The following is a 13129-nucleotide window of genomic DNA, read 5'->3' as shown; positions in this document are numbered from 1 at the left end:
ATTCAAAGCTCTTCCAGTGTTTTTATACATTCCTGACCACTCTGAATTTAGTTTGCCCTTTTCTCATCAACTTCTTGTTGCATAGGATACATGATTGAAGCTCTGTATCCAAGTAGAGCTGAATACACTTTATTTGCTCTTGTGAGAGAGAAACAAGCGGAGCAAGCAACTTCATGAGGATTAGGGTTCCCCATATGTAGACTGCTTGCTCACTGCTTTGTAAATTAGATTAGATTCCCTACAGTGTGGAAACAGGCCATTTGGCCCAACAAGTCCATACCAACCCTCTGAAGAGTAACCCATCCAGACCCATTTCCCTCTGACTAATGCACTGAACACAATGGGCAATTTAGCTTTGGCCAATTCACCTGACCTGCACATCTTTGGAGTGTGGGAAGAAACCGGAGCACCCGGAGAAAACCCACGCAGACACTGGGAGAATGAGCAAACTCTACGCAGTCACCCGAGGCCGTGGTGCTGTGAGGCACTGAGCCACTGAGTCTCTCCAATGACCTGACATCCATTCTGAGATGCATCACAAACATTGGGTTTTCCATTTCCTTGGTGTTCAGCTCGATGATCCTGAGTATAACCACATCTTGTAGACCAAAGCTCGCTATACGACAGCAGTTAGGTTGGAGGTTGGTTTCATTCAACATTTGAGCCTCCACAACAAACGGGAGGGTGGTGATGAGAAGACAAGAGCTATCCCCTGAACATTTGACTGATGGCTGTGCTGTATAACTCATATGTAGGCATATAATAAGAGGAATGCTATCCCAACAAAATATGAGCAATCATTTGGGGTATTTTGCTGCTTGCACTACCGTGCTGTATTTGCCAATGTGCATGACAAGACTTGTAGTGGTCTGCTGCATGCTGCACAACTTTGCCACCAAGAATTCAATGAAAACTGAGGAGCCGGGGAAAGGAAGGAGGGAAGGGATCCGTTGTCTTGAAATGGGGCAGCACAGTGGCTGAGTGGGCAGCACTGCTGTCTCACAGTGCCAGGGATCCGGGTTGGAATCCACCTTCGGGCGACTGTCTGCGTGGCATTTTCATATTCTCCCGGTCCACTGATATGCAGGTTAGGTGGATTGGCAATGCCAAATTGTCCACAGTGTCCACGGACGTGCAGCCTAGGTGGATTAGCCATGGGAAAGGCAGCGCTACAGGGATAGAGTACAGGTATTGGTCTGGGTGGAATGCTATTTGGAGGGTCATGGTGGACTCGATGAGCTGAATGGTCTGCTTTCACACTGTAGAAACTCTATGATTCTCTTCCTGGCTGGGCTATTCTTCAACTGATTCAACTAACAAATCAGTGCATGCAACTGGGCGGCATGGTGGCTCAGTGGTTAGCACTGCTGCCTCACAGCACCAAGGACCCAGGTTTGGTTCGCACATTCTCCCCGTGTCTGCGTGGGTTTCCTCCGGGTGCTCCGGTTTCCTCCCACAGTCCAAAGATGTACAGGCCAGGTGAATTGGCCATGCTAAATTGCCCATAATGTTAGATGCATTAGTCAGAGGGAAATGGGTCTGGGTGGGTTACTCTTCGGAGGGTCGGTGTGGACTTGTTGGGCCAAAGGGTCTGTTTCCACATTGTAGGGAATCTAATCTAATTAACTCTAAATGCCCACTAAACATTAGTCCCATACCTCAGCTTCCTGCTGAACCATATTTATTTAGCTAAAACACAAAGATAAAAGCTATCACAAAGAAATATCCCAAATCAGCTTTGCAAATTAAATCTAATAATTTATATAAAAGAGAAGTAAACGCCCTGTGCATTTCCTTAGCCACTGTTTTATATGTGTCCTTTCTGTCTTGATGCTCTTTCGCATTTCCACAATGTTGGCTTCTTGATGTTAGAAGTAAATAATAAATATTTGCATACAGGAATCGAACACAGGTTCTTTGTCGATGTAACTTCAATGAAGGAAAAAATGCTAAGGATCTATTTCCCTCCACTCTCAAATTCTAGCTAAAGAAACACTGGACCTGAGTATAAATAAAGTAAAGCCATCTGCTAAGCTTTAAATGTTTTATTTTGCTAAAACAACCAAATTTTCAAAAGTTTTACATTCGCGAATGAGTTGCTATGTTCAAGAGTCGGTCTACAAAGGGGCTGTGTGAGCTGGCTTGTCTGGGAGGGATAGGTAAGGAAAAGGAAGTGGAGGAGCAAGTATGGCTGGAGAAATTAAAAACAAACAATTTTCATAAATTTTAATAGCAAGTAGTGAATGGAATTTAACAGTTGGTTGGGAATCTTAAGAATATAGAACTTACACGTCTAAAGATGACTATTTTGGAGTAATTTACTGCAGCTTTATCTAAATACTGACACTGTTTAAAATAATTCTGGTACTGAATAGACAGTCTGTAGAGAGTGTCTGGAATATGGGGCTATTGTTGACTAGCTGCCTGATGGGGATTTCCCTCCTTCCTCACCATTGAGGATAAAAGTTAAGAGATAGAAGTTCTCTCTCTCTCTCTCTCTCTCTCTGACGGGGTTGGTGTGTGTGGGGTGGAGGGGGTTATGGTGGAAGGTGGAAGATTAATGTCTGTGTGTAAAGAGCCCAAATCCCTGGATAATTTTCCTGATCTCCATACCCACCTGAAAGGTATCCCGCAGGAGTGCCTTGGTGAACAGGTGCCTCAGGCATTTCTGTTGTAGTCTTGATGCAACCACTTTGCAGAAGAATGCCCTGTAGCAGCATCTTCACCTCTTTGTCAGCCCTGTATTCTTGGATCTTTCCTTGTTTTCACACTTGCACTCCACCCATGAGCCAGAATCCACCAGTTGCCCCCCACCCCCTGCCATTTATACTAATTAAAGCAGCCCGGGCTGAGACAGCTGTTGAGGGATTGACAGAAGCCCCAAACCCAACAGAATTCAACCTTGAAGAGAGGGATAGACCACTTTGTCCCATCCATTTTAAAGTGACCCTAGTTGAATAGTCACTTGTGACGGGAAACTAACTTCAAAAGAGAAAACGCAATAAAATTAAAATGCTTCCCTCTTACTCCAAATTTCGCAGTAATTTGAGTTCAACTGTGTATGATCACAAGTTTGTATGATATAGAATTGCTTTTTTGTGCTCTTAATGCATCATGAAGACTCTTAATAATTAATTTTTTTTTATGTTCCTCTTAAAGCTTCAAGAAACTGTAAAGAGGAAACTTGAAGGAGCACGTTCCCCATTAAATGGTGACCTGCAAAATGGAGTTTCTGACAGCAGCTTCTCTCCAAGCAGCAAGCGAGTCCGAAAAGATGGGCTTGGGTTAGACCACAGCAACACCCTGTCGAGTAAGATCCCCATGCCTTCAGTCTCTCCTCTGCATCAACTTGACATAAAGTCATCATTGCAGATACCAACCAGCGGAAATAATGTGACTGGCTTTGATGACATAAGCAAAGAGAGCAGACATGCCAGATTGAACCTGCAGGCCAATGGCACCAGAGACGAAGATGACTTCAACATAATCTTAACCAAGGAACTTAAACAAGAGCCAATCGATGATCCAGGTTGCATGGACTCATCAGATGCTTCTCTTCTCCATCAGAATAAACTGTTCTCTGATATTAATCTTAATGAGCAAGAATGGCAGGAATTAATTGATGAACTAACGAGCACAGTTCCAGAAGATGACATGCATGATCTATTTAATGAGGATTTTGATGAAAAGAAGGAGATGGAGATTATCAGACCCGCGTCACAGACCCCAATCCCACCAGAAAATTCAAATATAAAGAGTGAGATGTGCCAGTCTCCTTTTAATCAGATGTCGATGGGATCTCCGCAAGTTAGGCCATCTTCGTCAGGTCCTCCATTTTCTAATGTCTCTACAGTTTCTAGTGTGTCCTCTGTGTCAAGTATTTCATCCCTTTCTGCTCCCGCCACTTCACCAGTAACATCTGTGAGCCAACCCCAGCAGCAAACTCCAAATCAAAGTCAAGCACATGCAAGGTCTGGAAATGGCTTTTTGTTAACTACATCTTCTGGGTCAGGGTCAGGACAGGGTCCAGGGCCGGGCTCTGGGCCAGGAACTCTTCAGTCAAGTGGTTCTGATCTTTCTCGAGCTGAGCAGTTAAAACAAATGGCAGCTCAGCAACAGCAAAGAGCTATGCTGTTGCAACAAAAGCAGCAGCACACGCAGCCACACCAGCAGAACCCAACACCCAGCTGGTCATCTGCAGCCCCACCACACAGTCCTTTCGCAGGGCGTTTTAATCCAGACAAACCAAATAGCCCGATGATGTACCCACAGGCCTTTAATAACCAAAAGCCTATGGTGCCTACTATGACAAACAACCCTCAGAAGGCCATGAATAACTACCTCTCACAAAACCCCATGAACATAATGAATCAACAGCCAAATACGATAGGGCAGACCTCTGTGAACAAACAGCCTATGCTTTCGTATGCTAACACTAAGCCACTGTCTCATTATAATATCGAGCCTGTGGGCCAGAGAATGACCCCACCTATGGCTAATCAGAACAAAGCTCCCATGATGCCCTACTTGCCACAACAGCAGCCACATGTTCAATCTCAGGCTTCTCATATTAGCGAGGAGCAGAAGCGTTTGCTGTTAATGAAGCAGAAAGGACTACTACCCCCGACAATACCTTATGGAACACTGCCAAGCCATGGTCCGGTAAGTGAGCAGAGAAAATTGATTTTTAGATGTTGGCAAGGTGGATGCTTTTACAGTCTGATGATTTCCCTAATTCCAGTTCTTTCAAATTGATGTGATGTAAATTTGATAATTTGGTTATGTCCAATATTTTAATTGATCTTATATTAGATGGTGTGCATATTTTTTGTAAGGTTTCTTGATTCCAACTTCAGGGGTCCTGAGGAAAACTGATCTAAACTGAGTAATTTCTTGCTTCAAGCTTTGCTTTGGAGGCATTTTATATATTTTGTGTTAAATAAGGAAATGTGCTGAGAACAATTTGCCTTTACAAACTCTCAAAGATAAAGAAGTGTAACCAGTGAACAATGTGTGATTAAAACCTGCAGCAAAATGTAGGCCTCAGTTTGAGATCTGGTATACTCACTTGTGTCCATGTTCTGTTAATTATTGTCCAAACTGTAGTGGACTGTTTAATCATGCATGCACGGTGATGTTTGTTCTGTAAGCATACTTTTATTTGTTCAAGTGTAAAAGTTTCTTCTAGTTTTCTGATCACTTCTATCACAGTTACAAGACTAAAGGAGTTAACACTGAGGAGGCATGATGGTCAAATCTGATACTCCTTATTTGCAATGTCACAATATCCTTGATTTAACAAGCAGAATTACAGGTCTGAAGTCTGTAAAGAGACTGTTCATTACTTTTTAAACATTTCATGTTTTGAGTAGCTATTAGCTGTGTAACTTAGCAGTATAAATAACGCTACAAATCACCAAATTCGTATTGTTGGCTGCAATAATAGCTCACATCTCTATTAGCTATAGAATCACGCCTTATCTAATTATGACCACTGACACAAGACCATTTGTTCCATTGTGTCTGTATGCCAACTCTTTGCCAGAACACATCCAAATGAATCCCATTGTTCCACTCTCTCCCCACTGCATTATATCCTCTGCTTCAAATATTGATTTCTTAGAAGTTCCATTGGTCTTTAGATTTCAGTCACTCTCTGAAGAATGGAAATAAATGTTTGTAGATGAAGTGCATAAAAGTCTCAAATGAGTGACAAATATTCTTGAATGGGATTCATAGTCTGTTGCAAGATTGTTAGCTGAATATGTTCCAGGTGCTTTGAAATTTACAGGAATATAAGAAAAATCAAGAGAAATTGGAAGTATAAATACACCAGAGTAATACAGCACAGAAACAGGCCCTTCAGTCCACCATGTCTAGGCCAACCAACAAACACCAAACGATACTAACCCCATTTACCCGCATTTGATCCATAGCCTACTATGCCCTCACATTTTAAGTAGTCATCCAGATGTTTCTTCAATGTTGTGAGAGTATCTGCCTCCACCACCCTCTCTGGCTTGTGCATTCAATACTTCCACCATCTTCTGGGTGAAAAAATCTTTCCTTAGATACCCTCTAAACCCCTGACATTAAATTTATGCCCTCTGTGGAAAAGATTTGAACAATCAATGCCTCTCATATCTCATAAGTTTCTGATCAATAATAACTCCCCCCAGATATGGAAGGTGATGCAGTTAACTGTTGAGAGAACATGCTTGGATTCTGTCTTGTTGGAGTTAGTCATTTCCCAATAGTTGTGTGACTGATTGAATTGTACTTCTAGTTATGAACCAAACCAGAATATTGCCCAGATCTTGCAGGGTTCATTATCTGAGGAGTTATGAATACAACTGAACACAATCACCAGCAAACATGGGCGGCACGGTGGCACAGTGGTTAGCACTGCTGCCTCACAGCGCCAGAGACCCGGGTTCAGTTCCTGCCTTGGGCAACTGTCTGTGTGAAGTTTGCACATTTTCCCCGTGTCTGCATGGGTTTCCTCCGGGTGCTCATGTTTCCTCCCACAGTCCAAAGATGTGCAGGTTAGGTGAATTGGCCATGCTAAATTTCCCGTAGTATTAGGTGAAGTGGTAAATGTAGGGGAATGGGTCTGGGTGGGTTGCTCTTCGGAGGGTCAGTGTGGACTTGTTGGGCCGAAGGGCCTGTTTCCACACTGTAAGTAATCTAATCTAATCCCACTTCTGACCTTGTGTAGGAAGGAAAGGTATTGATGAAGCAGCTGAAAATGCTGGAAGGACTCTACATTGAGGAGGTCCTGCAACGATGCCTCGTGACTGGGATAATATGTCCCTAACAACCACAAGCATCTTCCTTTGTATTGAGTATATTTCCAGCCACTCCTGAGGATGAAGGATGCTGTGGCATTACAGGAACAGTCTTAGTATTCTTGCCTCCACAACAATGAAATTTAAAACCATCTTATCCTCTACGGAATAATCCTCAGGGTTCATCTCAATCTAATTTCAGCAAGGAGACCTGAAGCAGATATTACATATTTCATTTAAATATCTAATGAGTTCAGCCCAGTTGCACCTTGGAGGATTTTCAGATGAGCTTTGCCCATGAAATCTGGTTCCCCAAATTAAAATCGCATCTCAACAAAGTTCAATTTCTATGCATATGTTCCTGAATAGCTTGCCAATTTTGTTTTAAGATGACATTACTTTTCGCAATATCTGCTTAATGTAAGATCCTATTCTAATGCCTGTCATGATATACTCTCTCCCTTAGTGACTAACTCTATCCTGCTCCCTGGTGACCGAGTCAAACTGTTTTGTTTGAATCGGAGATGCCGGTGTTGGACTGGGGTTTTGTTTTGTTTGAGGCCTAGTTGTGTTTTGGACACATTTCTAGTCCATCATCAAGCCAATTGGTTTGCACTTCTAGCGTCACCCAAATGTGTCCCTATCTCAGCTCGAGCTGAAATTCTCATTTATACCTTTGCAACCCCTAAACCTAACTGCTCCAATGTTTTTCTTATCAACCTCATTTTTTCATTTTCCACAAACCTGAACTTGTCCAAAATGTTGCTGTTTCTAACTTCATGTATTACTCACTCCTCTAATTGTTGACCTCCCTTTGTTCTCAAACCCATTAAAACCTTGATTTTAAATTTCTCCTTCATATTTACAATTCCTCTGCTTATCCACCAGTACAAACATCAAAGATCTCTGTTGCTTCTTGAATTGTGGCCTCTTGCATGGGGTGTCATAGTGGCTCAGTAGTTGTCACCACTGTCTCACAGCGCCAGGACCCGGGTTTAATTCCTGCCTCGAGCGACCATGTATGTGGAGTTTGCACATTCTCCCCGTGTCTGCGTTTCCTCCACACACTCCAAAGATGTGCAGGTTAGGTGGATTGGCCAATGTGTCCAGGGATGTGCAGGCTAAGTGGATTAGCCATGGGAAATGCAAGGTCACAGGGATAGGGTGGGGGGGGGGGGGGGGGGGGGGGGGTGGGTCTGGGTGGGACGCTCTTTGGAGGGTCGGTGTGGACTCGATGCACCGAATGACCTGCTTCCACACTAGGTGATTCATGAATCTCTGTAATCTTAATGGCTCCATTACTGATGGGGGTGCCTTCAGCCTTCTGCCTCCTAAGCACCTCAATTCTCTGTTTCACCTTTCTCTCCTTTTTGAATTCTCTCCTTAAAGCCTAACTCATTGACTCATCTCATCATATGTTTTCTTATATTTCTCTTTTTTGATAACACTCCTGTGAATAAGTTGGGGTATTTTGCACTTTTAAAACCATTTTATAAATGCAAGGTTTGTTACTGTCTGGCATGGTATCTTGTGCTGATGTCTGTAGTAATATCCTGTTGTTAATTTATGCATGTACTCTCTACCTGTAGCTGTATCATTTGGTAATGCTTCACCCTGAACCGCTTCCTTGGCAGCTTCTGTCATTGGTAGTTTACCATTGCCATCCACTTTCTGTGCAGGACACAGAGTATGGTCCCAAGGCTACTTCAACTGGAACAGGAATTGAACAGCCTGCGCTGTTAATGTTATTCTGAACCACACGCTAGCCTTTAACCAACTGATCTATCGACTCCCACCTGATGTTGCCTGTTGTAATAATCTATATTAAGCCCTATAGTAATGTTTTATATCAATAGCTGTGATAATACCTGATGTTAATGTCAGCAGAAATATCTAATGTTAATGTCTGCTGTAATATTGCATGTTGATTTTATAGCAATATTGTGTAATACCCAATGCTGATCTTTGGAGTAATGTCCTGTCATAGTGGCTGAAGTAATATCCCATGCTAATATCTAGAGCTATGTCCAATGTTAATGGCAGCAGTAATACCCTGTACAATGCCTGTAGTGATATCCTGTGTTAATTGCAGAAGTAATAACCAAACCCTCTGATGCTCTATAATACCCTGTGTTTATGCCTGTGGCAGATATCCAATTTCCTTTTGAAAGCTACAGTTGAATTTGTTTTCACTATCCTTTTAGGCAGAGCATTTGAGATCATAACTCACTGCTTAATTGAAAAAAAAAATTTTTTGGCCAGTTGTTTTTTGCCGACTGCCTTGAATCTGCATTCTCTGGTTACTAACAACTGCTTCTTCTGTAAACTGGCCCCACCTCAAATCCAATCAGAACAAAGCTGCAAGGATTAGTTAAAGGAATCAGTTCCATTTTGTACATGGAGCATTCTGGAATAGCTAACACCAATAACCTGCACTATAAAAGGTATCTGGAGGGAGTTAAGATTGGGAATTAATCCATACATGCAGGAGAATTGTAAGCCATATTGATGTTAGGTTGAATTTCAGTATTGTAAATTGTGTTTTAATAATGTTCATTAGTTCTGCAATAAACAATGAGGAGCAACATGGCAGGAGAGGTAACATAGCCGCCTCCTCCCCCCAGCTGTTTCCAGTACAAGCTGGGCTATTCTGGCAGGAGAGGAAAGTCAGTCGGTAAAAGTGAACTACTTCCTCACGAGTGGCCTGCTAGAGAGCGACATTAATTAGAGACCTAGGCATGGCATATGGTACAGATCAATATGAAAAGTGAGGGGAGCCAGTGGAAGTATTTTGCGCAAAGGATCAGGAGCAGACCATTTGGGTCCCTCAAGTCAGTTTCACCAAATGGATGTTTGCTGATCTGGCCTTTTCATAAGCTGCAGGTATCAATCTGTGTTGACAATTGTACTGGACCCACCAACCCTAATTTTTGGGGAACTGAGTTGCAAATTTCCAATACTCTCTGTGAGAGTAAATGCTTCCTAATTTTACTCCGAAGTAGCCTAGCTCTACTTTCAAGATTAAAAACAAAAAATATCAATTGATCTGGTAGCATCGGTGGAATGAGAAGCAGTTTGTTTTTCAGGTCAATGATCTTTCCCAGCTTTATTGAAAGATTATTGACCTGAGGCATTAACTCTGCATCTGTGTACTGGATTTTAATGACTTTCGTACCTGGACACCCAAATCACATTGGACCTTTGCATTTCCTAAGTATTCTAATTTGTCTTTCTGGGATCCAAAGTGAGTGACCTCATACTTGTCCAGATTGAAATCCATTTGCCATAGTTTTCCCCCTTTAGTCTGCTTGTATATCTTCTGGTTCACGTTAAACAGTAAACACCCTTTAGACTCAAAATTGCTACACTTTCCATGAGTATATTCCTTACATCTCTCCATTTGGCTGGTAGACTGATATTTTGTTACTTGGCACATGACTGCAGTACAACAGTAAAATGTGGTCCCTCAGAATACATATGTACATGACAATATGCTCCTTGTTCTTTACATATTATATAATGTCAAAGTCACTTTGCAGCTTTCTCCTCACATCCACACAATTTGCTGTCTCTTGGCATCAACTCCAAATATGAATATAGACATTTCCAGTCAAAATCTTTAATAAAAGCTGGGACGCCCTACACAGATCACTGGAAAGCACCACTTGTGACATCTCACTCATCAAAGCACGCTTTCTTTATCCTGTCTCCCACTTGCCAATTAATTATCAACTTGTATCACAAGGTTACATTTCCGATTTTGCTTTGAAAGATTATTCTGTGAAACCTTACAAAAAGGAGGAGGGCTTAGGATCTGCCTGAGGTGTGGTGGAGGCAGATTCAATCACTGCTTCCAAAAGAGAATTGGATAATTATCTGTACTGGGAAGAAATTTGTAGGGCTACAGGAAAAAGGTCAGGGCTGGGACAAAGTGAATCGCATTTGCAAAAAGCTAAGATGGAAGTGATGGGTTGAACGAACTCCTTCTAGACTTTAATAATCCTACGATTCATTTGGGGAAGAACATACATACACAACATTCATAAACTACCTATCTGCAACGCCAGTACTGTACCTTCTTAAAAATCTCAACTATGTTCACAATCCATGTAGTTTTTGTCCGATACTTGTCAAAATGATCAGTCAGTCTAACTCTCATAATACGTTCCAGACTGAGGTTAAAATGATAGGCTTGTAGTTACTCGGTTTCTCCCTCCCTCTGTCTCTCCCTCCCAAAGGACAATAATTTAATCACAAGATTCAGACAGCTGACATAATTTAAATCAGTGTTTTGCAATTCTTTCAGGACAGGCCCCATCATGGCCTCTCATGCCTCACTGCATTTATTGTTTAGTCAGGTCACGGTGTCTCTCTCACCCCAAATTCCGGTGAAAGAGAAAGGATACTTGTTTTTCTTAAATTGCAACATTGACTGCTCTTCAAAAATCACCATATTGACTAAACAAGTACTTAGTCACATTTCCTCGCATCCAGTGCTCAGATTAAAACGGATTTACAACATGCTTGTTGCTCTTTCTTCTGCTTGTGTTTCTCTCAGACTTCAGTTGTCTGGGAGAACGGGGACGTTCTCTTTCATTTGTGAGTGTGCCCGCTCTCTACTTTCTGGGTTCATGGGAGCAGTTCAGAAGTTAGGCAGGGTTCTGGTACCAGATGAAGAAGTGCCCACTAGGCTGGTTTTTATTATTTGAAATCCATCGTGTTCCATTTTCAATCTGGTGTCGGGAACCCAGTGTCTGCGTATCAATCCAGTCTGTAGCATATCATCCTTAACCATGACGGAATGCCTAAGAAGGAGAAGGATTTTGTAATGATAAGCCAGTAAATGAACTTGGAGGAATCAGTGGCACTAGCAGAGCCAGGAACCGGCTTGACATTGCAACCTGCTCAAAGGCAGATGGCAGCCATTACAGAGCTTGCTGTTGCTTACAGAATGGAACAGACAAGATGTCAGAGTGCCAGCAACATCACAGTTCGTACAAATGATTGAAAGACCAACAGGAAGTTCATTGACCTGCTCTGTTTGGAACTACCATATTTTCCCATTACTTTTATTTGTCAGTCATGCCACATAATGGCCTCCCACATTGCTCCTGACAGTGGAGCACACGTGTGTGGCAGACTCTTCACATTTCCTGGCCTCAACTCTGAGCATTTCCTTCTGGTTCTCTGCAGTTTGTGAATAAACAGTTAATTTGGAGGTAAATCGGTTGCTGGCTCCATCCTATCTCTGTCCTTACTGGGGAAAAGCAATGCCATCTAGGAGTGTGGTTTTCAAAGCAATCCCACACCTAGCCTCGTTCCCAGTGAGTATTTGAGAATCAACCCCTGCATTTAACTAAGTTTGAGGACATTGCTTCATAGTAAGTCCTAGATATCTGATATTCCCTGTGTAATACAACTAACAGGTCCTGGTTAAACCCCACCCCCTGAGGTTGAAGATAGTTTTATCCTCTAATTATGGTATCATATTCTCTCTTGAACATAATAAAACTCCCTTTGGTGTCCTGGTGCTCCGCACGTAGAGTTCACAATTCCTGACGAACATTTGATTTCTTTGGGATAACTAATTTGAAGCTGATAGCTGTTCATGATCTGTGCATTGTGATTTTACAGACATTCACAGGCTCGAGTTTGGCTTAGCAGTCTGCCTCAATCGAAAACCAGTCATTTCATTTTACTACATCAGGCTTCCTCACGTTTTGTAACAATTATAATTTTAACAAATGGGTGGGCAGACACAGCATTACTCAGCACCCCTCATTGCTTGTGCAGTATTGAGACTTGTGGCACTAATATGGTAGATTATCTGTGTTGTGATCGCAGATGAGACTCATCCCAGGGAGAATTTTAAAGCTAGGTTCTTGTCCGACGGTAAATCTTTGGCTGCATTCAGGGCCTAGCAACATGCAGAGCGTCAGAAGTCCTCACGCCAGATTTCACATTGACATGTAAATAAGGGTGGATGATGCACTAGCTGGCTTGCTGCAGAGCCTAACGAGCACTAATAATAATGTCAGGATGTGGAATCAATCAAAATGACATGAAATGCAATGGATAGCAATTGGATACTGAAGTAAGGTGATGCACAGGCTTCATATTCTAGGTTAGAGCTTTGCAATTCAGCTCCATGACTTGATCTCTTTCACTGTTGATATTCCTACTGTTATTTTTTTCTTCTGTTTCACCCACTGAAAGGAAAGAATGACAGTATTAAAGGGTTATGGATTTTATGTCCCCTGCTTGATTCGAGATAGTTTAATTCCTATATTTCATGACTGTCTCTCCCTGGAAGGGAGGAAAAAGCAATTTCACTATCCTTT

The 13129-nt window shown here is 42.2% G+C and overlaps 1 protein-coding gene across 4 annotated transcripts in view; it reads left to right on the top strand.

Moving 5' to 3' along the window:
* Positions 1–13129, top strand: part of maml3 (mastermind-like transcriptional coactivator 3) — a 532876-nt gene that overhangs the window by 320189 nt on the left and 199558 nt on the right. For all 4 annotated transcript variants that reach the window (XM_043674111.2, XM_043674110.2, XM_043674113.2 and 1 more), the window contains one exon: positions 3160–4662. In XM_043674111.2, the coding sequence (XP_043530046.2) occupies positions 3160–4662 (1503 nt within the window). The remainder of the gene's footprint in view (positions 1–3159; positions 4663–13129) is intronic.

Source organism: Chiloscyllium plagiosum, unplaced genomic scaffold (genome assembly GCF_037043375.1).
Source record: "Chiloscyllium plagiosum isolate Xiang-an unplaced genomic scaffold, Cpla_swu_hap1 HiC_scaffold_36, whole genome shotgun sequence".
NCBI lineage: Eukaryota > Metazoa > Chordata > Chondrichthyes > Orectolobiformes > Hemiscylliidae > Chiloscyllium > Chiloscyllium plagiosum.
This window is presented reverse-complemented; position numbering and strand designations above follow the sequence as displayed.